This window comes from Neolamprologus brichardi, chromosome 19 (assembly GCF_056152115.1).
Source record: "Neolamprologus brichardi isolate AB-2024 chromosome 19, ASM5615211v1, whole genome shotgun sequence".
Lineage (NCBI taxonomy): Eukaryota > Metazoa > Chordata > Actinopteri > Cichliformes > Cichlidae > Neolamprologus > Neolamprologus brichardi.
The window spans coordinates 2,809,310-2,835,571 of NC_142122.1; the positions used below are offsets into that span (position 1 = coordinate 2,809,310).

At 43.9% G+C, this 26,262-nt stretch overlaps 3 protein-coding genes across 6 annotated transcripts; all 3 read left to right on the forward strand.

Annotated features, from left to right (window-relative positions):
- The first annotated feature begins 11,241 nt into the window (after nt 1-11,241).
- gale (UDP-galactose-4-epimerase) lies at nt 11,242-15,234 on the forward strand. Of its 2 annotated transcripts, none has more exons than XM_087832837.1 (12): nt 11,242-11,270; nt 11,622-11,773; nt 12,422-12,551; nt 12,737-12,852; nt 13,205-13,318; nt 13,614-13,790; nt 13,870-13,983; nt 14,099-14,165; nt 14,254-14,339; nt 14,423-14,500; nt 14,642-14,756; nt 14,880-15,234. In XM_087832837.1, the coding sequence occupies exons 3-12, from the start codon at nt 12,431-12,433 to the stop codon at nt 14,939-14,941; spliced, it is 1,050 nt and encodes a 349-aa protein (XP_087688963.1). In that variant the 5' UTR covers nt 11,242-11,270; nt 11,622-11,773; nt 12,422-12,430; the 3' UTR covers nt 14,942-15,234. The 2 variants fall into 2 exon arrangements, with proteins under 2 accessions (XP_087688963.1, XP_087688964.1); XM_087832838.1 differs by having other exon boundaries at nt 11,247-11,270; nt 12,740-12,852.
- Nucleotides 15,235-15,514: 280 nt separating this feature from the next.
- zbtb8a (zinc finger and BTB domain containing 8A) lies at nt 15,515-19,848 on the forward strand. Of its 3 annotated transcripts, none has more exons than XM_006800634.3 (4): nt 15,515-15,673; nt 16,844-17,706; nt 17,801-17,970; nt 18,120-19,848. In XM_006800634.3, exons 1-4 carry the CDS (start codon nt 15,609-15,611, stop codon nt 18,435-18,437), a joined length of 1,416 nt encoding a protein of 471 aa, XP_006800697.1. In that variant the 5' UTR covers nt 15,515-15,608; the 3' UTR covers nt 18,438-19,848. The 3 variants fall into 3 exon arrangements, with proteins under 3 accessions (XP_006800697.1, XP_087689237.1, XP_006800698.1); XM_087833111.1 differs by lacking the exon at nt 15,515-15,673 and adding an exon at nt 15,760-15,931; XM_006800635.3 differs by lacking the exon at nt 15,515-15,673 and adding an exon at nt 15,965-16,529.
- A 1,585-nt stretch (nt 19,849-21,433) lies between these two features.
- hmgcl (3-hydroxy-3-methylglutaryl-CoA lyase) lies at nt 21,434-25,784 on the forward strand. The gene is made up of 9 exons (XM_006800636.3): nt 21,434-21,549; nt 21,713-21,796; nt 21,913-22,020; nt 22,139-22,234; nt 22,358-22,506; nt 22,594-22,657; nt 22,743-22,931; nt 24,901-25,026; nt 25,146-25,784. The coding sequence occupies exons 1-9, from the start codon at nt 21,454-21,456 to the stop codon at nt 25,245-25,247; spliced, it is 1,014 nt and encodes a 337-aa protein (XP_006800699.1). The 5' UTR covers nt 21,434-21,453; the 3' UTR covers nt 25,248-25,784.
- Nucleotides 25,785-26,262: the final 478 nt, after the last annotated feature.

Genomic DNA, 26,262 nt, shown 5'->3' on the forward strand with positions numbered 1-26,262 from the left:
ATTTGATTTGGGGAATTTTCCAAACAAAGAATTCACAGAATCGGTACACTCTTCATTAGATTGCATAATTTGCATTCTCTTGTAATTGTGCTGCTTCCTTGATTATTAAATGATCACCCTAATTAGGGAGCATAATAGGGTTAATCAGACTCTGCTCATCACACTTATTATTCCTCCAAAAAATGAAGGAAAAAGATACAGTACTTGATTAATTATATCAGCCTTTTCATCAGCTGGGCTACCATCCCCCCCCCCTGAAATTAATATCATGTTGTAAATGGAAGGAAGGAGCTGGCCGGACACAGACAGATGAAAGATTTCACTCAAATTAATTAAGCACTAATTATGCGGCGGGAGTTGGGAGCAGTTTGCATAATGAGCTCTATCAAAAGAGATCAGTCATGAAGAGGGACTGTAGAGTTTCTATACAGCCTTCAGATCATACAGACACACCACTGCACTGCACAGAGAGGGCTAGCAGAGAAGTGGGAAGAGGGTTAAAGCACTTCGAGGCTTGAGTCGTGAGGTTGAGGAGTGTTTTGTTTGGTTTGTCAACATGCCGAGGATCAGAGCCTTCCTCGCTCGTGCCACAAATATGGATTATTCCATTCTCACTTAAAGGTATCACATCTGTCCCGAGGCTGTGTATGTAATTTTTTTCTCCCAGCTTAAGAACGAGATAATGAATTCCCGGGTCTGGCGAGAGGAAATAAGAACAGAATGTACCTATAAGTCCAAGCTAATCACAAACAACCTGCATCCACACTCGAGGGAGCTTTAAAGACCCTAATCACCTCCCACTCCAATTCTTGTGGTGTTCTGTTATTGCTGATCAGGGACTACACTGTGGCTATCTATTTAGACAATGGGAAAAGGGATTAAATAGACAGAAACTCTAGGTCTTAATCGCCTGTTTAATCACTGCAACTGTGCAGTCTGTGGAGCTGAGTTACTTGAACTGATTTGTGCCATAGCAGCAGCAATCATGCATTGGCTAATCAGGGTGCACAGCCCGGAACTGCCCTTCAAGGTCTCCGAGTGGAATTACAAAGACTATGATTAGTTAATCAAATGAAGAACCCAATGTCCTTTCTTTATTTGTGTATACACCTTATCTAAATGGAAATTGTATAGCTGAGGCACTTCCAGAAGGGCACATCTACATGTGAATGATCCTCCTCGAGTCCTTGGCACTGAATGCAGAATAAGATCTTTCACTCCCAATCATCGTGTTATGGCATTGTGGGGACTTTTACATGTCTGAATGATATTTGTTGTCGATGCGCGTGCGAACGATGCAATCACTCCGTCTGTTGTCGAGTAAATCACAAAGCGGTAGACGGCAACTCTTCGAACGCTCGTGATGATCTGTGGCAGAATGTCAAGACTTACTTTGAGAAAGGAGAGAGGGGGAAGCAGTAGGAGCTTTCTGATTATGACGATAAAAAGGAATGAATCAAATGTGCAAAAGGCTGGTATGTATGTATGTGGCACAGAGATGCTGTATGTAAGCCTTTAATCATGTTGGGTGTCTGCTAATCAGCTAGCCTCCTCTCATTGTTTCCTACCAGAGTCCAGATGATCTTTCCATCATCTGGATTCACTTGCTGGTAATATCACAAATCTGTTGTAAAGACAACCAACACATCAAACAAACACACCAAAGATTAAAGTTGTGTTTAAGTATCTATATGTGTTACTGATGCTCAGCTCATCTAAACTTTAGTCTCTCAGCACACAGAGATCAGGAATGGTGGTGCTATGGTCCAGTTGATTGGTCAGTATCATAACCTGCTCCAGAAAGGTTATCTGGATCAGATGAACCCCTGCTTTGTAAAACTGGGCCCTGTTCTGACAGTAAATTAAGAAAATATTGAAAAAGTCACTCTAAAGGTGACCATTTTTACCATCATCATTTTAGCTTTTCTTTTATGATCTGCCGACTCGTATCTTAGTGAGCGGCAGTAGTGGCACATCCATCCTTTTTGGTCCTTTTGGACACTACTGGGTTCCATGATTAACCGAAGCAACGCCATGCTGGAACCAACATGACCATAAAGTCATCAGGAATGTGCTTGTTGAGTTCGCTCGTCAAAGAAGCCAGTGTTTAAATCTCCGTAGGCTTCTACACTAAGGACTTATTTTTTGCAACTACAGGAGATTACAACAAATGTAGATTAAGCCACTTACTTCACTTGTCTGACCCAGAAGTTAGGTCCATCTTTTATATACAGTCTATTGCCTGGTAATTCTGTAATTTTTTCTCCTGGACATTTTCACTACTTTGCATTAATTTGCTAATGCATTAATGGCTTGTGTAGGTTTTCTCTGCACAAATAGTCTGTGAAGGTTCTCAGTCATTGTAGTCAAAGGAGCTTGCACAGAAAAGCGTCTGGACTTCTTTAAGTTGCTTGAAGACGTTTCACCTCTCATCTGAGAAGCTTCTTCAGTTCTAAGGTCAAATGGTGGAGAGTCCCAGATTTAAACCTAGTGGGAGTCCCCCCCCCCCCCCCCTCCCCACAGAGGGACAAAAGGACCCCCTGATGATCCTCTAATCGCCTGAGCCAAGGTGTGAAACTGGGTGTGGGTCCCAATCAGCCAGAGTTTTGGGTGAGTTCATTGTGAAACCTGGCTCCACCCTATCATGCAAATTCCTGAGGTCAAGCAAGCTCCTTTGACCCCTCTGCACAAATACATTTTCTGTTATGTTGCTTTGTGACTCACCTAGTTCATTTAAATCAGATTCAAAAATCATTTTGAGTCATTTTCACCATAATCAAAACATCTAAAACTCCAGTAAAACCTTCACTTGAACTACAACTGAATTTTAGCATCAATAGTCAACAACATGCTACATTTTAGTTGTTTCCAGTTGCTTTTAAATAACAAATATGTTCTGGGGTCACTACATGGTGTCCACGAGTGTTCAAGTCCAAGCTGGGAATGCCATAAACGGATGCATCCGTGTATCTTTTATTGAAAAGCTCGTGCTGATGAAACAAGAATTCCAAAGGATGCTGTGAGAGTGTCGTCGACTCGGCCCAGCCAACAGCACATTATCATACACAGCCATTTAATGCGCTCTTTTCTTTTAGGTATTTGAAAAGCATCCCCATATTTCCCCCCACTATTTATCACTCATAACTGTGCGCTGAATTACATTTAGATTGATTTTAAATAAAGTCATTTTTTAGTGTTAAAGTTTTCTCTGCCTTCTGTCAGACATGCTGTTTGACATTGTGACTCTTGTTCATAAGGAGAAAAGAATTTCCCTCCATTGCTTTGTGATAACTTCCTTCCAGGGCCAGCAGACTTGACCCGCACACTCCTACTAGAATCACCTCTATTATTAGTCCGTGACAGCAGCCCCGTGGAGGGCGGGGGCCTCCCTGAAAGGTACAGGGTCGCGGACGTCCCAATCCATCTCTGTCTGCCAAGCGATTGATTGTGATTTAGTGCACGGGGCAGGAGATGGTGGGGTTCCTTTCTGATGAGCGATAGGTGGGAACCCTTTGACTCCCAGCACATGGCAAGCAGAGGCAGGGCTATGATGAGGGGTCACAGGCAGCTGGTGGGGGTAACTATGGTGGGTAGAAGCAAGGTGGGGGTTGTGTGGATCGCAAGATAGAAGATGTCAGAGATCCAGGACAAAGCCCCTCTTCCCCAGCAGACAACCAACCGCCCGAGTCCATCACTTTACCCATCTATCACCCATCCGGCTTTGTGGGCAGCGTAGCAGTTGCCTGCTAATTGTTCATCATCAGGGGGATCCATCATCAGCAACGATCAGCGTGAATAGAGAGGGGCAGGGAGGCCACATCAAAAAATATAAGCCCCTATGAGGGGCGTCGTGCCAGCTGCTTGAAAAAGTGGGTTTATCCCACTGAAAGAATGAGGGACGTTACCACCCCGGATTTACCTCCAAGACATATGAACACCAAGAGTGTAAGATGGAGCTGATTGGATGCTTAGAAATGAGCAGCTTCTTCATTTTTTGGATTCTGAATCAGGATTTTTCCAATATTGTGCTCTCAGAAACTCTGGGGACATACTGTGTCTGCCTTGATTAGGAGACTAAAATACGGCCAGAGTGAAGAGGATATATTTGATATCCTGTCAGATGCTCCAATTTCCCAGTTCCCCTCTAAATATCACCGACCCCAGACAGATATGCATAATACACAATATCAGGCTGGAAATCAGAGGGAAATGGCTTTCACTTTTTTCTTTTTTAATTTCATTTTTAAATCTCAGTCCTCAGGAGCAAAGTTCAGACAGAAAATATTCATCCCGCTGTTTTTTCCTCCCACTTCAGGCCTGGTGTGAGACACAAGCTGCTCTAGGATGGATGTTAAGCCCAGCCGCAGCCTCGCTTCGCTGGGCCGCTCCGGCAGCTTAACTCCATAATCAACCTGAGACCAGCTTTGCTAGGAAATACACTGCACGTGTTAACCCCCCTCATTATATAAAAATGCAGCCTATCTGCTGTTTACTTTTTGTTATCCACCCAAACATCCATTAGCCGTTCTCGCTTACCCTTTTAGAGGGTCGCGCAGGGCTGGAACTCCAAACACAAACGCCGTAGCCAGCCAAACCCAGAACCTTTTTGCTGCGAGACGCACTTCATACCATCGTGATTTCTATATTTTTGTTTTTGTCCATTTAGATTTTATCCAAAAACATTGTCTCAAATACATGTGACCTTAATATTATGAGGCCAGCAGTGAATAAGGCCAGCATATTGTCAATCACAGGAAGTTGTGTCAGCCAGGTGAATGTGTAGCCAGTAACCTGAGCTGCTGTTGACAGAACAGGGACAGGTGCACCGGCCAAACTAATCCATACATGCATGCCAGACACAGGTCATCCATTAAGGCAGATTGATTCAAAGCATTAAAAGACTGTTCCTCAACAATCCCTGACCCGGCCTTACCTTTGCTGTTGCCACGATACCAAATTGCAGTAATTCAAGATGGCCTGAACTGGAAAGGGAAAGGAATGTTCACTGTTTGCCCAGCTAATGCTGGAAACATTTTGTCACACAGCGGCCGAGGGAGCGTTTCTGGAAGTTTTGTCTGAGCTTTAGAAAATGATAATGAACTGGTTGGTTTAGCATCTGATGTATTCGATACAGAGACTCTTTATTTAACCCGAGTTTCTTGCTGCAGAAATATCGAGTACCTCGGGCTCGTGGGAGGACTTAGACCCTGCGTGGCCGTTTCACATAACAGCCTTTTATAAAGACATATAAACCAGATTTCACTTTGATTCAGTGTTATTATCAAGCCCACTCCTATGAGGCCCCAAATGCCAAATAAAGGTTTACAGGCAGAGGCTAGACATCTGCTGCTTTCTGATTGGTTGACAATGCAGCAGTAGTCTCACCTGTTTTCCACAGCCCAGTGCATGGTAAACACCCTGAGCCAGACCTGCAGGGAGAAGGAGCCCATCTGGTCAGCAGCATTAACAACTAGCTCTTTAACAATGGCTTCCAGGAAAAGCAGAAGGGCAAAACAGGCCATATCAGCCAATAAAAACAGGCTATGCATGACATTTAGCGCCTGATGTGGGGCTTAGCAGTATACAGGTTACCTACTGTCCACACCAGCCTCTGGCAATAAAACAAAAGCCAATCTCACAGAGCGAGGGGGATGCTGTGCATAAAACTGCCTGTTTCAGCTGTTGATCTTATAAAATCTGGATAAAGATGCACACGGAGCATCAAGGAAGAGGATCATTTTCATATAAACATCAAGCAGCATAAAAAGCGATTTTTTTCTGCTATGCACAATAGTTTTCAGAAAGCTTTGCAATAATCAAACGGACCGCGAGAGTTAATGGATAGGCTCGTTTAGAAAGATGAAAAACATGAAAAAGTGTGAGACAGATAAGAGGAGAAAACCTCGTCTAGATGTGGAAGATGCAGAAAACCACTGAGGAGGTTATTTGACTAAACAGTGCCATCTACTGTTCTGCTGTCCAACTCTGAAACTGCAAATGTCACATTGCTGAATTTGTGATCACAGCAGCTTCCTCACTGCTCTACAAACAGTTTTTCATTCTTGTCAAACGTCCTGTGGAGCTGAACTAACGCACATTGCTACAAGAGGCCGGACAGGCTAGGAAACGAAGGCACCTCGGCTTTTTAAATATCTGATCCTGTCTGTTTTTTGCAACTAGGACGCAGAGGATGGATGCAAACTCTAAATAAGATCTAGGATTTATCAAGAGGGATGTGAAGACAGAAAGGCTCGGGGTGGAGTTTGAACAGCAAGCAATGGGCTCTCTACAGCTGCTGGCACTAATGAGGATAATTACCCCCGTAATAACATTAGCCTATCTGAGGGAATGGAGGGGAAGGACAAGTGGTTGTGTTTGTGTGTGGGAGGGTTTTCAAGCTTGTGTGTGTGCGTGCGTGCTCGTGCCTTTCCTTCTATCTCACTTGCGGTCTCTCCCTCATTCCCTGAATCTCAATATCTCTTTGTTAGCCCACAATAATTGTATTTGGGCCTCATATCCGCCATATCAGATTCGAGTTTGTACAAGGTAATTAGCAGAGGAAGGGAAGCCTCCACACCAGGAGGACAAATGCCCCCATGACATCATTCTGGCTCCACTCAGGAGGGGAAGCTTTTTCCCCTCGCTCCCTCTTACTCATCTTTCTTGTCATTCGGCTGTCAAGAAAGTGCAATTAATGGGGGCAGACTTGTAGTAGCCGGCAAAAAGTTGATGACATTGAAAAGGAGGAGAGCTGGGATTAAGAAGATAAAGAAATGAAGAGATGGAGGAGAAAATGGGGTGGAAAGTGATTTGAGATGAGATGGAGGGCTGTGTTTTTGCAGCAGGCCTGTAATCTCCAATCAGCTTCTACTAACAGACAGCAGGGGAAAGTTCCTCGGCGTTAATGCAGCTTGCCATTCAGAAGGAGCCGGTGTATCCAGCTGGGAGTCGGGGGATGAGGGGAGGATTAACGGGCACTCAGGTGGAGAGAGATGAAGAGAATCAGACGGAGACCCCGCGGATGGTCACACCCTCTCTCCCTCCATCTCTCACGCTCCTTTTTATTTTTGATGAACAAATGCACTCCGCCGTTTTAAGAGTGGAGTGGCGAAAGAAGGAAATGATGGAAGCTTTACTTTAGGGGTGACTTCTCCATCTGTTGATGATTCTAATTTGGATCTGTCCTCCAGAAGACAAATCAAAAGCTTCTCCTGTATAGTGAAGGACCTGAAACATCCCAGATTTTCCTTACAGATCAGTAAAATATGATCAGACAAATTTAAAAAACTCTTGTGCTCTAATTTATCATTGTAAAAAAGTCAACTATATGCAGAGGCATTGCTAAATTAGTCATTCATCATATCAAATGAAGCACGACTGACAAACATCATGTCTTTTAATTTTATTTCTTTCTTTTTTCGGCTGATCCCATGTGCTGGTTGAAACATTTTTTCCTGAAGCCTCCTCATCAGCTGCTCCTCTAAACTGACTTAAATTAATGGCAGGTAATCTGCAGATGCCAGCTGTGCAGCATCACTGCCTTCCTCCAAATGATCAAAGAGTTCTTCCTCTTTTTCCTCGTGGCTACACGGCCTTTCATCGACTTCATCTTTGCAAAGAAGATTAAAGAAAATAGAAATAAAATATGTATGGTGTAGTTAAAATGAGTTTGCCATCCAGCTGAGAACAGTTAACAGACCTTGTTGTCTGAGAACTCACTTCTCTGAAAGTATTGTGGGAGATGCGACAGCAGACTCCTGCAGCAAAGCGAGTCTGTCTGTCTCGAACAAGACTGAACAGAAACGGGACTAAAAAGATAAAGAAATGAAAAGATGGAGGAGAAAATAGGATGGAAAGTGTTTTGATAGACCCTTTGGTAGTTTAAGTCAATGCAGGTGAATGATGGTGCACATTTTGTTGCTACTGTGTCGTCTCAGCTTTCAGTCCAGTTTTGTTTCAAACAGAGGCTCTTTACTGAGGGATGATGGAACATATGACTCACGCCAGCTTTTCTCTCTTTAGTAAAAATAGATCTGTTTCTGCGTCTGCAGTAATTTATATTTTGTGGTATGCCTATTTTCTGGGACCTTTTCACACTTCCATATCCATATCTGAAAAACCTAAGGTAGGGAGAGCACTCATCCCTGCCTGTGCACGTACAGTTAGGCCCACATGTTTTAGGACAATGACACAATCTTTGTCATTTTTCCTCTGTAAACCAGTAAAATTAGGGAGAAAAAAGTTTCACTGTCCAAAAACCTATGGATCAAAATGTACACAGACCCCTCGCAGAACAGAGGATTCATAAATAACAGACTGTGAGATCAGAAATAACATGAATGACATTAAGTCAGTGTAAAGGTGGGATGTAAAAAAACAGCTTGCAGAGTGTGCAACAACTGCATGCAGGTTGAAGCAGCTTAAATACTTCATATTTTTGCAGATATATTGAGATAGCACAAGTTTTCCTGTTTAAATTGATGCTTCTCTGGTTAACTATTATAGTTTGACAAGATGATAGTCAAACAACAGGTAACAGTTAACAATGTAAAAGCGTATTTTATTGTAACCTACTTTTTAAGCCACATGGATCATTCGGTATTCCAGAAATAAAGGGTCTGGAAAGCTCACAGAGGAATTTGTTTTCAGCAGAACTCTTGATGTGTGCAAAATCAGTTTTAATATTCTTTAGTATTCATGATTAGATGATTTCTGGATGAAGGGGTGTTAAAGTGGCACAGGACACAGTTTAATCTAACGGAAATTCTTAGTGAAACGCTCAGTTGTGTATAAAAACTGAAGGTCTGCTCAAACCTGAACAGAAATGTTGGGATCGTCTCCTGTCAGGAAGTCCGTCCCTGTCCTCCTCCGGTTCAAGCCTGGAAGAGGGTAGGCGGCGCTCTCACAGCCAAAGGTGATGTCACTCCCTGGATAGCTGGAGAGATTTATGGGACCTCAAAGGAAACAGCAAACTGCAGTAAAAGGAAAGGAACACCCCAGTGTTTAATCGCCTAAAACTGCTCCATGTCAAGATAATAATGCATTTACAGTTTTAAAATATGAACTTTCCTAAACTATGATGTATGAAAAACAGAAGTGCATTAACTGGAATAACAGGGTCCCCTCCTGCTGAGGTTTATGGTTGTGTTACTGCTGCTGGCAGCCTCTCTCAGCTGGCAAATACTGGGGTGGGTCCACCCATCTGAGCCACACACAGGGACTTTCTCCTGGCACACACATGAAGGCTCTGGCTTGGTCCCGTGTCCCCTCTTTGGTAGTTTAATCTGGCAACCAAGCCAATCACAGTGGTCGTATAACTTCTAAGCTCCATCTGGGTCACGTTACACGTTTGCACACAGCATCTGTAAGTGTCCTGCACCCAGTCTGCAGAGCAGCTGTCCGGCACTGGAGGGCAGAGGTGCTCGTCGCACTCCCTGCAACCCTCCACCTCCTCCCACAGCCAGTGCTGGGTCGACAGCCTGGGGGAGCGTGCACCCTTACATCCATCCATACATACACAAGCAAAGCTGAGGCCTGCTGCTAACACACATCAGTGCACAAAGTCAAAAATGAAGTCTAAAGTAACCAACTGAGGCCAGACAATGTAACTGCAAAATGAACCACATTCATAAGAGAGACTGCATTCCTGTTTTTCTGCTCTCTTACAGTCAAATAGTAACATGTTGTTCCTCCTCTGAGTTTTAAATGTTTCCTTCTGTCTCCTCTCCTCTGTCCTCTTCTGAATGGTTGATTTAGTTTTGAACATTGCTGAATTATATTGCCATGCTCGTGCCCCTCCTTTGAGATTTCTTCATCAGCTTCGATTCCTTCCTAACAAAGAGATGGAATTTACAGGGAATGAAGCGAGCAAACTTCATCTCTCAGGTATCTCTTTCCTTTTTTTTTTGTTTACTCACAATTCTGCTGCTTTTCATCGTGTGCCAGTGAGACAGGGAAACTGGGATTTACAAGAGCTACGGGAGATTCTGCGCAGTCTGCAGCTTTCAGGTTGAAGAACTTTTGTCAGCTGTGACATTCACGTCTCTTAGAATTATGACTGAAACTTTAACAGATATAACTTACATTCGAGGTGCTGTATCTGACCAGTGAGGAAAATCCTCATGTTTAGATTCACTAAAACATGAGGTCATTTTGCATCTGCGTGTTCGTTTTTTGTTGTTGTTGTTTGTTTATTTTTACAGAGCCTGCTGTTATTTTTGGGGTTTGAAATGTTAGCCTGCAGTCTGTGTCTTAACCCTGTAACACTACCATATTTGACATATTTGAGTTTCATAAATACTCCAGTTTACAAGAAAATTGATTTCTGGCAACTATTTCACAGTACAGGCATTAAGGGGTTAATATAATTGATTTCAGCTTCCTAAAACATTTGTTAAAGTGTTCACTGAGATGTAGCTTAACTGAGTTTCATTAGGCTGCTGTGTCATAAAGACACTGGTGACTTAATTATTTGGGTTGGAGAAGGGTTCGGTCACCAGCAGACTGGGTGGAGGGCAATTTGTTCAACCACGTCTTAATGTCATTTGCTTAAATCAAATCCATAAACATGCTATAATAATACGTTGTAACACTATATCATATGAGGCATTTAAATGCTATGAGGCCCGGTTTAAAAGCCTTCTGTGTTTGTGTTTACTCCTGCGAAGCTGCACTGCCGGTAAGTCTGGTTTTTAGGTAACGTGGCACTTTTCCTTTCGCCATCTAGTGTGGCTCTGTGCGCACACAGAGGTGGAGGCTCTGCACAAACGCTTCCTTGTGTAAATGGCAAAGAGGCGTGGCTTACCTCACGCGTCACGTCGCTCACGTAGCACGGCAAGAGGGTTGGAGATCCGTGAAGTTAATGAAGATGCGTCATTAAAATCCGTTTGATGCTTCAAAGTAAGAAATAAATTTGTTTAATGGTCCCAATAAATGTTAATATTACATTTATAGAAGAGCACAGAGGCTGCACATTTAAGGGTCTCCCCAACAGATCATCTGCCTCACCTTTTCTCCAGCGTCCTCCTCTGTCACCCCAACACTCTCCATCAATGAACCTGTTTTCCTCCTCCTGCTGCATCCAATATATATCCAGTGTTCCTCTACTGCACATGTCTCAGCCCCATCCCTCTAACTTTAACTCCAAACCCGAGCTGTCCTTCTGGTCACTAGCAACCTCGCCTCACATAAGAAGGTTCTGGGTTTGAATCCAGTCTGGGGGTCTCTGTCTTGAGTTTCCTTCCTCCAACAGACCAAAGACAATTAGTAAAGTAAGTAAATAGGTAAATTTTGGTGAATTAGATTAGCAGAGGAGAATGGATGGATGGACTGCTACTAATAAAGCATCTGATGGCCAGTGGTGTTAAAGTATTTATCAGTGTAACATTAATGGTTGTCAGAATTTAAGGAGTAAAGGAAACAGCGACAGACCTAAAACTAAACTAAACTGAGATGGATTGTAAAGAAGTCCATCAGTTATATTTATCCCATATGGTTTTACAGAAGTTGGTTTCGCTTTCTCGAATCTAAAGTGAATTTACCGCTTGTGCTTTTATTTTGAAAGTACGCGTATGGGAAGTTGTCTGTTAAACTTTCGCTTGACTCCGACCCACGTTTTACAGGAAGTAAAGAAATGTCTACAGGAAAAACTAGAAGACTTCACTGAATGAACTGACGGATAAACCTTCAACACTCACCTCTTCTGCTTCTGCTTCCGACGACGTTTATCAAGAGTCTCCACCGGAAACGCCTTTTCATCTCTCAAAGAGAAACGGTGAGTGTTTTACAGAAACTCTAAATGAAAGTGAACTGTTGTGTGTCATTTTAGCACTTATTACTTAGGTTATGTTTTTATTCTTCAAGTAATATTATCAGTTTCGGTTATTTAGCCTGAAGAAGCAGCTTTTACTTTTTTCTCTTTTTAAAAAAAAGCCTTCAAAGTTGCTCTGATCCAATATTTCATCCATTTGAATTAACTCTAATATGTGGAGTTCTGTAGAGAGATAAAGTATAAGCCTTGAGATATTCTGATTGCTTACGTGGAACAAACAGGATGTCTTAAAGCTGAGTAATAACTGGAACTGAGTAATAAAGTTTCATCATACAAAGTGCAGGGAAGTTGTGGCCTGTTGGAAAGAGAATATCACTCTCTCGAAAGATAAGATGGCTCTTAACAATAGCCAGTAGTCACTGACGTGTTATTCTTCAAGCAATATAATTGTTTCATGTGGTTGGACAGGTGAAGGCTTGAACCTGCTGACGTGGGACAGTACAGGTGTGTCACTTAGCTTTAAACAGGTGTGTCGGGATAAAGGATCTCCTCATCCTCCAGTCAGGGTGGCATCGTTTTGCTTCCACTACAGCATTCAGACTGAGAGAGGATTTTGATTGACTTGATGTGATCGTATCTTTTATCCATCAGACCCAAAGAATGGCAGAGAAGGTGCTGGTCACAGGTGGAGGAGGCTACATCGGGAGTCACTGTGTGGTGGAGCTCATTGAAGCAGGCTACCAGCCAATCGTGGTGGATAACTTCAGTAACGCTGTGCGAGGTGAGCTCACCAATTAAGAGCTTTTATTGTGAAAATTACTGAAAGAACTGTAGGGTCTACCTTACAGGCAACTGATTTGGCAACTTATAATTAAAATTGAATTGAAAAATAATCAGCGTGATACTTAGACCTAGTGTGTGTGCGTGTGTGTGTGTGTGTGTGTATCCATCGTGTTTTGGATTGAGGAGAAGGGAATGTGCCAGAGAGCATATGCAGGATAGAAAAGCTCCTGAAAACCAGTATTGAGTTTCATGAACTGGACCTCCTCGACCGTCCCGGCTTGGAAAAGCTGTTCAAAAAGGTCAGAAAGTTGTTACACTTGGTTTGTTTTTCCTAATTATTCATCTGCATCTGCTACTGTTTTAGAGAGTGCCACCAGTGTACACACTTTGATTTGTAAAGTCAGTGTATTTGGGGTTGTTTGGCTTAAAAAAAACAGCCCAATTTCTGCTTTACTGTTACACACATAAAACAATCTGCAATAAGATAAATGCGCCACCATTTAACTTTTTTATACTTGGTTTATTTCCTTAAAAATGTCCCTGCTGGCCTGCATGAACTGTCATGTAAAGTAGTTCATTTGTAGTATTTGCATGCGTTAAATCTGAAGCCGGCCTGTGTCACACATGTGCTTCTCTGTGTGTGTGCTGCAGCATTCCTTCAGCGCTGTGATTCACTTCGCGGGGCTGAAAGCTGTGGGCGAGTCGGTGGAGAAGCCGTTGCTCTACTACAAAGTGAACCTCACCGCCTTCATGAACCTGCTCGAGGTCAGTCAATAGCTCCTGGGTAATCTGAAATCAGATCTGCACTCATTATTAATCCCTGCTCTGACCTTATTCTGTGTTTGCCGAGCGCACGCCCGTGTGTTCATTTGAAAATGAGCTGATCAATTCTAAAACCGCATCCTTCTGATATGTTATGCATGTGGAGCTCATCATAACAGCCAGAATCAGCCTTTTTCCCTCAGCCCTGAGCTGAATGCGTGTGTGCTGTGGACTGCTGCCTCGCTGGCCACTGATTGTGTGTATGTGCCGTGTTTATGTGTATCTGCATGTGCCCCAGGTGATGCAGGCTCACAGAGTGCGCAATCTGGTCTTCAGCAGCTCCGCCACAGTATATGGAGACCCCCAGCGCCTCCCCATAGATGAGCAGCACCCCGTGGGAGGCTGCACTAACCCCTACGGGAAGACCAAGTACTTCATCGAGGAGATGGTCAAGGACCACTGTAAAGCTGAGAAGGTAAACTGAGAAGAAACACATTCACAGACGCGCACGCTTCCATCTCCTTGTTGTCTCATTATTCCTTCTCTGTGGGCAGGACTGGAATGCTGTGCTGCTGCGCTATTTCAATCCGATCGGAGCTCATTGCTCCGGTCAGATAGGAGAGGACCCTCAGGGTATCCCTAACAACCTGCTGCCATATGTTGCCCAGGTATCTAAAGTCTCTGCCAGATGCCACGCTGTGCTCATCATAGTGACTGTGTTTCAGTCTTTCATCTGTCTCCATGAATCACATGACTCCGATTTGCTTGCATTGCTTAATTTAGGTCGCCGTCGGGAGACGAGAGTGTCTGAGCGTGTACGGGAACGACTACGACACGATCGATGGCACAGGTAACGGAAATCGCTGCAAATCACTGCACTTTTAAATAGCAGCCAGATACTCAGTACCATGAAAACGAGGCTCCTTTTTTCTTTGCAGGTGTGAGAGATTACATTCATGTTGTGGATCTGGCAAAGGGACACATAGCTGCTCTGAAGAAGCTGAAGGAGGACTGCGGGTGCAAGGTGTAACAACTTGGAGCAAATTTCCATCATGACCATTGTCACATAGATGCTTTAGATATTTATTAGTGTGTGTGTGTCTGTAGGTTTACAACCTTGGGACAGGAAAAGGCTACTCAGTGCTTGAGATGGTGAAAGCCATGGAGAAGGCTTCCGGAAAAGAGGTGAGTCACCGTGGTTACTGTGAGAGCTGAATCATGTTTATAGTCTAGAAGTGACGCAAAGCACGACCAATCTGGCACTGTGGAAATACCTCTGATCACCTTATTTGTCCGTGTAATTAACATAATGTGTTTTCTGTTTAGATCCCATATAAGATCGCCCCTCGCAGAGGCGGAGACGTCGCTTCCTGCTACGCCGACCCTCGCGTAGCTGAGAAGGAGCTGGGCTGGAAGGCTCGATTTGACCTGGAAAGAATGTGTAAGGACAGCCACGCCGGAAAATCAGATTCTTCTCCATGATTGCTCTTCTACAGTCAAATAAATGCGTTGTTGTATCTCCTGTATGATCTCTGTGTTTTTTCTTTGCACCCATTCCATGCAGGTGAGGACCTGTGGCGCTGGCAGTCCATGAACCCCACCGGATTTTCCAACGGCACTTGCTGACGCAACCCGAGCAGACTGTTGCTTAAAAATCCTCTTTTTAAAATCACCAAAGGGAACCACCAGCTTCCTCGTTGGCGCAATGACACATAAGACCTCAAGAGAAGCTGCATTGTTTTTATTTTTGTTAAACTCCAATGATTCAGCTGACGACAAGAAGAGTATCTAAATGTCTGTTTACTCTCTGCTGTTAGCTCAGACTTAACAACTGATATTTTCTCTATAAATGTATTGATCTGTGAGCCATAACAATGAAAGAATAAATTAATTTTCTTACTGAAGAGCTGAAACGCGCACTTTGCCTTGACTGTCTGAGTGATTGTGACCCAGGTTTTTCTTGTTATATACATATAAATATTTTTCTGAAATACGGGGCAGATTAAATCTCGGACCTGTGTGTTAAGGTTAGAGGAGCATCGTGAGCCCTGCACAAATACTGTATGAATATCGCTCCTTTCGCAACGAGGGCGTCTGTTTAAACGGGGCGCTGGGACTTTAAATGGCTCCTTGAACCCTCGGGCACCCAGTTAATAAACACCCACGTCAGCACTGTGCTCCAGTCGGTCTAACCGGGTTTCGGTCTTTAGGGCTGAGCAGGAAGTGCCTGACTGTGGACCCTGGACGAGCAAAGAAAAGAGCGGAGGGGGGGAAAGGCAAACGGGAATTAAACATGGATATGGTGGCGGACTTGGGGGCGAGCAGGCTGTACAGGGCGCCGGGTGAATCGAGCCACCAGTGAGTATCGATGGATTTTGTCAGGGGGGGGTATGAAGGCGTGGGGCGTAAGCGGGTCCTGCCGACACCTCGCGCCTGCGAAGCAGTCGCTCGCTTTGGGCAGCAGTCAAATCCTCCCCGCTGCTCGCCGGACCTCCGGAGAGAAGTGGGGGTGGTCTTGAGGATGAAAACGGGCGTGTTAGTGCGTCGTTGCCCCAGACTGTTACACAATGCGAATAGATGTGTTTTTCCAGCTCGCAGCGCGCTCACTTGCCGGAGGTTTGTGTCTGTTTTTCTATTGTGTGCTGGCTGAAGCCTGAAGTGGGCGTCGCTCCAGGACAGACAGACTGGGCTGCCCGCTTTCCTCTCGCAGGACTGCAGCACTGTCGTGTCGCTTTGTAGGTCGAAGGATGTCTGATTTCACGCGGAAGAGCTCGGTGGGGACGTTAGGCTTGATTTCGCGTGCCGTGAAAGGCACCGTGGAGTCCTGCGGGCGGGCGTTGCACCGTGGGTTGTCGGGCGCTGCGGAGGTTGTCACACAGCCGCGCTGATGGCTCATTAAACACGAAAGCGTGCAATCCCGAGTCTGCGCGAGCACGGATTGAACAGGTTACCGTGAAATAAGAAGTGTTCTGAAAATCAGGGTGCTGGACATTTTTTTTTCTCTTTGCGTGTCCGGCTGCAGTGTTTTATTTTCTCTTCCTACAAGTCTGACGCGTTTACTCCATCGGGGGTTTCCGGAGCGCGTGAGACCTCAGACATGATTAAAGGTTTTGTCACCCGATGCTCTCTGACTGACTTGAGTCGGGTGTAACCCATTAGGAGAAGATTTTGCCTGAAGGATCCTTCAACAAATCAAAATGCAGAAAAAAGTCAGGTGGGCGGGCCCTCTGCTGAGCCGGTGTAAAGACAAAGATGCAATAATTGACAGCTGCAAGCATGTGGTGATGCTGCTGTGTTTGTTATGCTCAGATCAGTGTGCCATGATTACCATTGCAGGCTGTTACCACACCATTAAAATCCAGACGCCTGTTTCCTTTATTTATCTTGTTAATTTGGCATTGGGAGAAGTTCAGTAATAAATGTCCACCAGGTCTGCAGGACTTCTGTCATTTCTTATTTTCTTGCTAAAGAAGTGAGTGTGTCCTGCATGCAGAGCTAGTGAGCAAGCTGTCGTGTTGTCTCCTGCAGGCAGCCTCAGAGGTGGTTCAACACGGCCGACATCACAGTGTCTCACCAAAGCAACATGCTGAAGCAGCTCAACCAGCAGCGCCGCCAGGAGCTTTTCTGTGACTGCAGTGTGTTGGTGGAGGGCCAGCTCTTCAGGGCTCACCGCAATGTTTTGTACGCCAGCAGCGGCTACTTCCGCATGCTGCTGTCCCAGGGGCCCGACGACTCTGTCAACGCCACCTTCGACGTCTTCAGCCCCGAGACCTTCACCGTCATCCTGGATTTCATCTACTCCGGCCAGCTGGACCTCTCCAGTCACAATGTGATTGAAGTTATGTCTGCAGCCAGCTACCTGCAGATGAACAACGTCATCAGCTACTGCAAGAACTTCATCAAGTCCTCCTTGGACATCAGTGTGAAAGATGAAGACAGCGATCGCTGCCTCAGCTTGTCTGAGACCTGTAGCTTTACCAGCGGAGCAGGAGAAGACTCCACAGAGCAGCATCAGGGCCCCTGCTCTGTCAGCCCTCCACCTGCGCTCTGGACTCGGGACAACTCCAGATCACAGTCTAGCTTTATGGGAAAGGACTCGGACCAGGATCCTTCGGCCTCAGCCCTGAAGACCGACCCTAACAGCCCTGTTAACGAGCTGAGTGCAGATGCGGAAGACCTCCAGGACCCTCAGGACCCTTTGTACACCTTGCCTGGATCAGAGCGTCGGCGTGGAAAAGGGAGCACAAAGAGGCGAGCGTCCAACAGCGCTCGGTCCAACCAGCAAGAAGACTTGGACATCCAGGAGGCACGGACACGAAAGGCTGAAAAGGCAGAGGAGCTTTACGCGACTCTACCACCGATTGTGGGTGTTATTGGACACTTTAATAAAGGTGTGTGCTGCCAGAAGATGATGACGACTGGGACACTTGGACAGAGATGATAGGAAAAAGTCAAATGTCACAATTTCTCTGTTCCTCTTTGCAGATTCGAATCCTACCATGCGCTTCAAATGCCCCTTTTGCACACACACAGTGAAGAGGAAAGCAGACCTGAAGCGTCACCTGCGCTGTCACACCGGGGAGAGGCCGTATCCATGCCAGGCCTGCAATAAGCGCTTCACTCGCCTGGAGCATCTACGCAGCCATTTTGAGACAGTAGGTGTTTTCACAGCAGATGGTGAATTTACACTTTCTTCTGTGTCTGTGTCGGCTTACAGCTCCAGGAAAACAAGCTGCTAAACAAATCGACTCTAATATTGAATAAATCTTTATCCGATCTTTTCTTTTTCTTTTTAATCGCCCAGATTCATCAAGCCAGGAAGCTGGTGTGCAGGAAGTGTAAGTGTCAAGTGACCGAGGAGACCGGGCATGTGGTGTGTGAGGGCACGAGACGCTACCGCATGTGCACGGCGTGCATCCAGGAAGTGGGCTGTGACGACGTCCCCATGAACAGCCTGGAGGGGCACAACGAGGAACCGGCGCTGTTACTGGGCGTGGACGGGGAGGAGGAGGGGGACACAAAGAGGAGCTGGATGGTGACTGACGACGATGACCTGGCAGAAGACTCGGGCGCCGACCTCATCATCCAGCAAGTGGACGTCAGCGACGAAGAGCTGCAGTGAAACTGGGCCAAAGTGTGCGTGTGTTTGTGTGTGTGCAGATGCGTAACCATATTTGAAGTGTTTGTGTTTTGAAGTGCCCCTGGTATGCTTCTTTTCAATTTAGGGGTTTACTACAATAAGTTTACATTCGTTAATATTCAAAAATCATTTTTCTCATATTGTACTGTGCACAGTGTTACTGCTGCTCCTCTTTTCACCTTCTGCCTGAAATGATCTGTTCTAGGAAAGCGAGGTATCCAGCCAGAGTTACGAGTACTCCGGAGAGTACTTTAGCAAGAGCAGTTAATTAAATTACAATTTCATTAAAGAATTGATTGAACTTAAAGAATTTTTGGCAGATAATTAATTGAAAGTAATGGTTAAAAAGCAGAAAATAGTCGTGCATAAATGATTCAAACATATAAGAAATGATCAAAAATGAAATATCCTGCTAAAAGCTAAAATCTTTAGCTAAGAGAATATGCAGTTCAAATGGTTCAATAGTGGATGAATATAACTGTTATATAACTGTTACAATTAAAACACAACAGAAAAATAACACAACTAAAGATGGTTAGCCATGCAGCACGTTTGTGATTTCTGCTGTCATTAGTTTTTTTTAATTAAAAATGGGAAAAAAAGAAATTCACCAGGTCTTCAGCTCATCAGCCGGAGGGCACAAAAGCTTGTTTTCATTCTTTCAGCCTCGCAGAATATTTGGTTTGCTGACATGTTTTACATTTAGTTTGTAGAAAAGAGAAAAATGGCAGACTTTTAGGCAGTTGGTGCAACTGGATGTAGCTGAGGCGTTCTTTGTTTAGCTGCTGGACTGGCATTTTACATGGTGACATAGAGAAGTAACGGAAGAACAGCCAGTTTCACAGCCAGTTTCACTTCAGTGTTTCATGTGTGTGGGTGAAACTTTACTTTTAATAAAGGTGTGAAGAATAGGGAAAAACCCCAAAAGCTTAACAGGGGCACTTTAAAGCCATGCAGGAGAGTTTATGCATAAAATGTGGGATTCACTCATGTAAAAACATACGTTTATGATATGTTGTGTATTAGTTTAGTCTTTTCTTATCAGTTTGTTGAGCTTTGTCAGAAAAAAAATGAAGGTTTTCTGTTAAGCTTCATAAAGATATGCAGTATCTGAAGCATGCATATTATGTGTTTCCTTTACTTCAATCATAATATGATATTATAATCTTTTCAATAAGCTTTTTTTTCTCTCGTGCATGAAAAGCTTCGGTCCTTTCGGCTGCTTTCTGCCGGCCTTTCAGCAAAAAGGTGAAGAACAGAATGATCACCTGTATCCTGTAGGGACAGTCTTTTTAAATGTTTTGTTATGATATGCAGTATGATACAAACGCATAATTTATTTGTTTGTTTGTTTTTTACTTTTGGACACATTAAAGATATTTTTATAAATTTGTTTTTGGGTCTTTAACTTTAATCACAAACAACTGAACGACTTCTCCTCGTTCAAAGGAGGCTCAGTTTTTTATTATTCTTATAGGAGTATTAAATGGTGTAAAATAAGATAGAAGTAAAGTCATAGAAAAATAAATAAGATAAAGGACAACGATTGTGGGAAAACTGGTAACAGTGAAAAAGTGCAATAAACTAAACCTGAAAAAATTATAAAAGTTTTGTCATCTTGGAACAAATACATCAGTATGTACAAAAACTTTACAACTCTGAATGCAAATTGAATGTTACCAATAAAATCAATTCTGGAGTCATTACGGCATCTGTGATGGAAAAGTTTAAATAATAAATGACAAAATATTACAACAATGTTGAGTATAACCTATTTAAACAGGGGAAAATTGGATCAAGATGAAAAATCATCTTCCAGTTAATTTCTGACAAACTGTTATCTCACTTTCTTGTACCTCGATGTAAACTTTCTATGGTTTGCTTTCATAATGGGGTATTTTGTAGTGTATTCTGACAATGATTTGCTTACATCTTCAAGAATGTTCTTGATTCGATGTTGTGGGGAGATTTTTCTCAACCATGGAAATAATTCTGTGATCATTCACTTTAGTTGTCTGCTGAATTTCTTGCTACTCCTCTGATGCACCTACTTTTGTTCTTTAATTCTGAAAGTTCCTGTCGTGGAATTTTTTAGTAATGAAGTCTGCAACGCGGTCAGCTGTGGTCAGGCTATTTTAATTACTGCAGGAGAGCCAACACACATCAAACATCACTGTTCACAGTCACGCGAGCTCTGCCCTTAAGATGTTTAGGGTCTCTTTTATACCCTCACACACAACTCTCTGTATTTTTTCCGTTGCGACAGTTTTTTTTGTCCCATGGGCTGTTGCTGGGCATAGAGCAGTTTCCCTTAAAGATCCTGGCACTGGTCTTCTTGGGAGTTTCGTCTTTGTACGCCCTTACAGTTAGCAGATAACACCTTGAAACATCGTTTCACAAGGTTATATTGACACATAATGTGAAAACTAGAATTTTCCCCATTACATTACAGATAAAAGCTACCAAACACAAGTTCAACACTTTGACAATAAATCAACTCTATATGTTTTATCTGGTTAAACTGCCTTGCCATTTACCACTGAAGCTCTGAAAATGAAGGACCACGAACACATAGTCTTTCATCCATAGTTTGCCACTGTAATAGTAATATAATTACAAATATTGTGGACCTAATTATATTTTAAAAGGAAAGGAAACATATCTGGCCACAAGAAAAACCAAAAGTGAGCTAAATTAAAAGATAATAATCTAATAATCTGGTTTTGCTTGAAGTTTCTTCCTGCTAACATTGAGTTTTCTCTTTCCACTGTCCACAAGTGCTGGCTCACAGTGGATCGTTTGATTTTGGGTGTATTGTAGTTGATACAAAGCGCCTGGAGGAAACTATTATTGTGATTTGGCGCGTCATAAATCATAAACAATCCTTTCAGTTCCACCCTTTCGCCCATAGATGGCGTCCACGCGGTGCTTTCGTGAGCCTGTGAGGACTCCGCGCCTGGAGAGAACGTCGTGACGTCAAACCGCAGGCTGGACCATCATGGCGACTGTCATGAAGCTCGTCCACAGGAACGCTTTAACGTCGCTTATGGGGCAGCACTGCCTGTCGTTCAGCTCCGCGGCGGCGCACAGAGCAGTGAGTTTGAATCCTGTGTGATACGACGCGCTGCTTAGATGCACGGCCGTGTTTGTCCGCTAGCTGTTAGCGTCCCTGCTGTTATGCTAGTTGCTACATGTTCGAGGCTCCTTATTAGCTGTTGGTAATTTAACACCACGTGTTTCTTCTGTTTGTGTTTTAGGCTGGAGTAAGAGCGGCCCAGGCTTTTCCAGGGAAGGTGAAAATAGTGGAGGTGGGACCAAGAGACGGCCTTCAGAATGAGAAGGTAGCGTGTGTTTGATGGCGCAGGCGCATAGTTCGTGCTTTGCGTCACCAGACGATAACAGAGTTACCCGAGTTAGTTATGTCGATCCTTACATAACCAACTCTTTGCACTTTCAGACTCTTGTACCAACAGAGGCCAAAATTAAATTAATTAACATGCTGTCAGAGTCGGGGCTATCCGTCATTGAGGCTACCAGCTTCGTCTCCCCAAAGTGGGTTCCACAGGTGAGTATGCACCCCCCCACACGCACACACAGTGCTGGCACATCCGGCTAAGGGCAGTACAGAAACTGCATGACTTCTTTTTGTCACTGCTGACCGGTTTCTGTCATCCACATGTCAGATGGCAGACCAGGTGGAGGTGATGAAGGGTATCAGCAGGAAGCCCGGGGTTACTTATCAAGTCCTCACCCCCAATCTCAAGGGTTTCCAGGCTGCTGTGAGTGTCAAGCATCCAATCTCATCAACCGTCACTACATAAACATCCTCCATCGCCATCTTCACACAGAGTCGGTGGTGCTTCAGTTTAATTCCTCACAAGAAATGCTCTTATTTACTTCAGGTCAAGGCAGGAGCCCCAGAAGTAGCCATATTTGGTGCTGCGTCTGAGCTCTTCAGCAAGAAGAACATAAACTGCTCAGTGGATGAGAGTTTACAGCGCTTTGACGAGGTTATGAAAGCGGCTAAAGAGGCCGGCGTGCCAGTTAGAGGGTAAGAATAGTGGCCTCCCCTCAACTGTCAGCAGATCTTTAAATCACTGCCCTCTAATTCTTGTTTATGTGCTTCTTGTCATCACAGTTATGTCTCCTGTGTCGTCGGATGCCCATATGAAGGCAAGGTGGCACCTGAAAAAGTGGCACATGTGAGTTATGGCTTGTTTAAAAAAAAATGCAAAACTATTTTTGCATTAATTGATGTCGCCGCTCAATCTGTCCTCTGCCTCACAGGTAGCTAAGCGGCTGTACTCCATGGGCTGCTACGAGATTTCTCTGGGTGACACCATCGGAGTGGGAACTCCAGGCAGCATGACTAAAATGTTGGAGGCAGTGATTAAAGAGGTGCCCGTCAGTGCGTTGGCGGTGCACTGCCATGACACCTATGGCCAGGCTCTGGCTAACATCCTTGTAGCTTTACAGGTCAGGCTGGTTTGAGACTATTTTGTTTACACACACATATTCTAGGGCTGCCACAAACGATTATTTTGATAGTCGACTTGTCCGATCATGCATCCGTTGGACCTGAAATGTACAGCTTATTGCTCCAGCATGTATCTGCTCTTACATAACTATCATTAGCTTATAGCTTAAAGTGTTTAAGGTCTGTGCTCCCTAAAAATAAAGATACGATGACAGTTTATTAAAGATTAGATTTAGATTAGGTAAAACTTTATTAATCCCTCGGGTGTGTTCCTCTGGGAAGTTCTGTTTCCAGTAGCACATCACCGACAGAAATTGCAAAACGCAAGCAGAAATAGAACACACACATGTATATATAATATATATTTATTAGGGGTGCAACGATACACAAAATTCACGGTTCAGGTTCGATACTTTGGTGTCACGGTTCGACAAAAATGTTCATGCCATGTAAAATTATAAATATATATTTTAACTCAAATGTGCACTTTATTAAATTTAATGTTGCTGAAACAACAAAGGGATAGAGTGATGAGAAGTCACTTACGGGGCGACTGTGGCTCAGCGGGTTGGGAAGTGTATCTGCAACCGGAAGATCGCCGGTTCAATCCCTGGGCTCCCTGTCCTGGTCGTTGTGTCCACTTTACCTACTGGTGTTGGCCAGAGGGGCCGATGGCGCGATATGTCGGTCTGCCCCAGGGCATCTGTGGCTACAACTTGTAGCTTGCCTCCACCAGTGTGTGAATGAATAGTGGCATTGCAAAGCGCTTTAATAAATCCGAATCCATTATTATTACTCATGTTTGGAAAAGATGTTTAGAGTTTAGTTACTCTTTCCAAAAGAGTAATAAATAGAAACTTATACTATATTCTCAGCAGCATATTAAAGCTGACATGTGTGCTTGTTGTTTTGTCCACTTGTCTTTGCACTATTCACAGTCATATTCACAGGGCTCCTACCTAGGGTAGATTGACTTCAGCACCGCCACACACACTTCCTAATCTCTACTATCTACTAATCCCACTCTACTATCAATATATCTACATACTATCAATCACTTTCATAACAATCCTGGGGGGTGATGATATCCCCCCTGTCCTGGCGTCCTGACTCCTCCTTGCCGTAGCATGTGTGTTGTACCTAGTCAATCTCTAACTGCAGTAGCTTATCTTTACTGGATACAGATGCCCCAGGCGGGAATCGAACTTAGAACTCCCACTCCAGAGGCATGTAGTCTTACCACTACGCTATCCAGCTCCTATAAAAAGATACTTTTATTTCCCCCTTTACCATCATAATCAAGGGACTCTAAAAAAGCTCTGCAATTAGTGAAAATTGTGAATGAAAAATCTAAGATAAATAATGGAGCTGGAAAATTGTTTTTGAATTCAACCGTGGGTGAAAATCACCTGACGTTAGTGTTCTGGGGTTAATCTTTGAGTAATGCAGAAGGATAATTGGGTGTCCTTTTAGCTGATCTGTTGTTTGCAGATTTGTACTCAAATATTTGATTTCTTTAGGCGGGGTTTGTATCGTCAGGCTTGAGTTCGCCTCACTGTCGCCTGCTTGGGCACTACTTTTTAACCTTCTTAAAAAAAATACAGAGGAAAAACATTATTTGTGGTTCTGCTTTTCGGAGCAGGAGAGTGAGGAACACCTCTCTGTACACCGAGGGAGCTGCAGCAAGGCTGACGCTTTTATTGTTTGTAAATGGGGGAAAAAGGAAGAGTCGTTCTGTTGCTTCCAATTTTCTTTCTGTGTGATTATATAGAGGAAGTCACATGACAGCCATTAACTTCCAGCTGGTGGTGCCATGTTGTTTGTGTGTATTTTTTCTTAATCACCTCGTTTTGCTGTTGATTACCACTCAGTCTCTTTAAAAGAGAACCTGGTATTTTTGGATAGCTGTAGCTGGTCACTGTTGTCTTTTTTCCTGATTTCTATGCTTTGTGTTTGTTTGTTTTTCAGATGGGAATCAGTGTGGTGGATTCATCAGTAGCTGGACTGGGAGGCTGCCCCTATGCCCAGGGGGCTTCTGGGAATGTTTCAACTGAAGATGTAGTTTATATGCTGCACGGCCTTGGAATTCAGACGGTAGGAGGACTTCAGACTTTGCGTGGATGCTGCTCGATCTGCTACCTGGCTGCTTGAAGATAATTACGACTTCCGTGCTTAAGTCTAATATGACCTCTTAAATTTTGTCTGTACCCCAGGGAGTCGACCTCTCTAAGCTGATGGATGCTGGAGCTTTCATCTGTCGAACCCTCAACAGGAAAACCAGCTCCAAGGTGGCACAGGCAGCCTGCAAACTGTAGAGGAAAGACAAACCGGAGGCTCTCTCTCTCTCAGACTTAACACTAAAGCGTGATTATGTAACCTGGAGCTAATCTCCTCTCTGTGGTTTTTTTTGGGGGGGAACGGGGGGGTTAATTTATCTTCTATGGAAGATCGGGATCAGTAGGCTATGCCAGTCGAATCAGAGTAAAATATCTAATTGGATATTAACATGACAGCATTGCTGGAACGGTGCCTTATGTAAAGTAAGTGTAATCACATCATGACCTGTGCGCCTGTGTTTTAATGGTGCGCTTACATTAGTTTCCAGGCACTGGCGAAGCCGCCATGATCGCCAGACTTTGTTTATAACAATAAATTATCCAGTAAGCATCTTATGGGCATGGATGACATCACCGTTTGAGTTTCCAACCTCGACTCAGGCATCGAGCTGGCTGGTGAAAAACTGTATTTGCACAGGTTATTTTTATTTTAAATGTATTTATTTTCAAATCTAAAATGCAAATGTTTCTGTAGACTTTTAGTTTTAAAAATAAAGATTGATAAATTGTCTTGAATCTTAAGGATCACGTTTGTCTTATGTGGTATGATCCGTGGCCTGAAAGGTAGCTATACCTATACTCACATTTATTTTGTGCTTTTTAACCGTACCTCACACCCACAGCCAATTTAGAGTCATCGGTTAACAGTAGGGCTGCTCAATTAATCGAATTTTAATCTCGATTACGATCTGGGCTTTCAACGATCATTAAAAATGACTGAGCCGATTATTAGCCCCTCCCTCGTGCTTTACTCTCGCGCTGCTCCGTGTGGCAAATCGAGCGCACCTCTCTGCATTTCAAACACAACAATTAAGAGGACCCGCGGGAAGCTCGGGAAGCTAAGCAGAAGTTATTTGGAGAGGAGAGTGACTGCCGCTGGTTGAAAAGAGAGGTTAAAAAACTTCAGTGGTGTGGAAACATTATGGGTTCGCGGAGTCGACGTGGATCAAGTAGACACAGTGTGTAAACTTTGCTACAGTGTCGTAGCTGCACC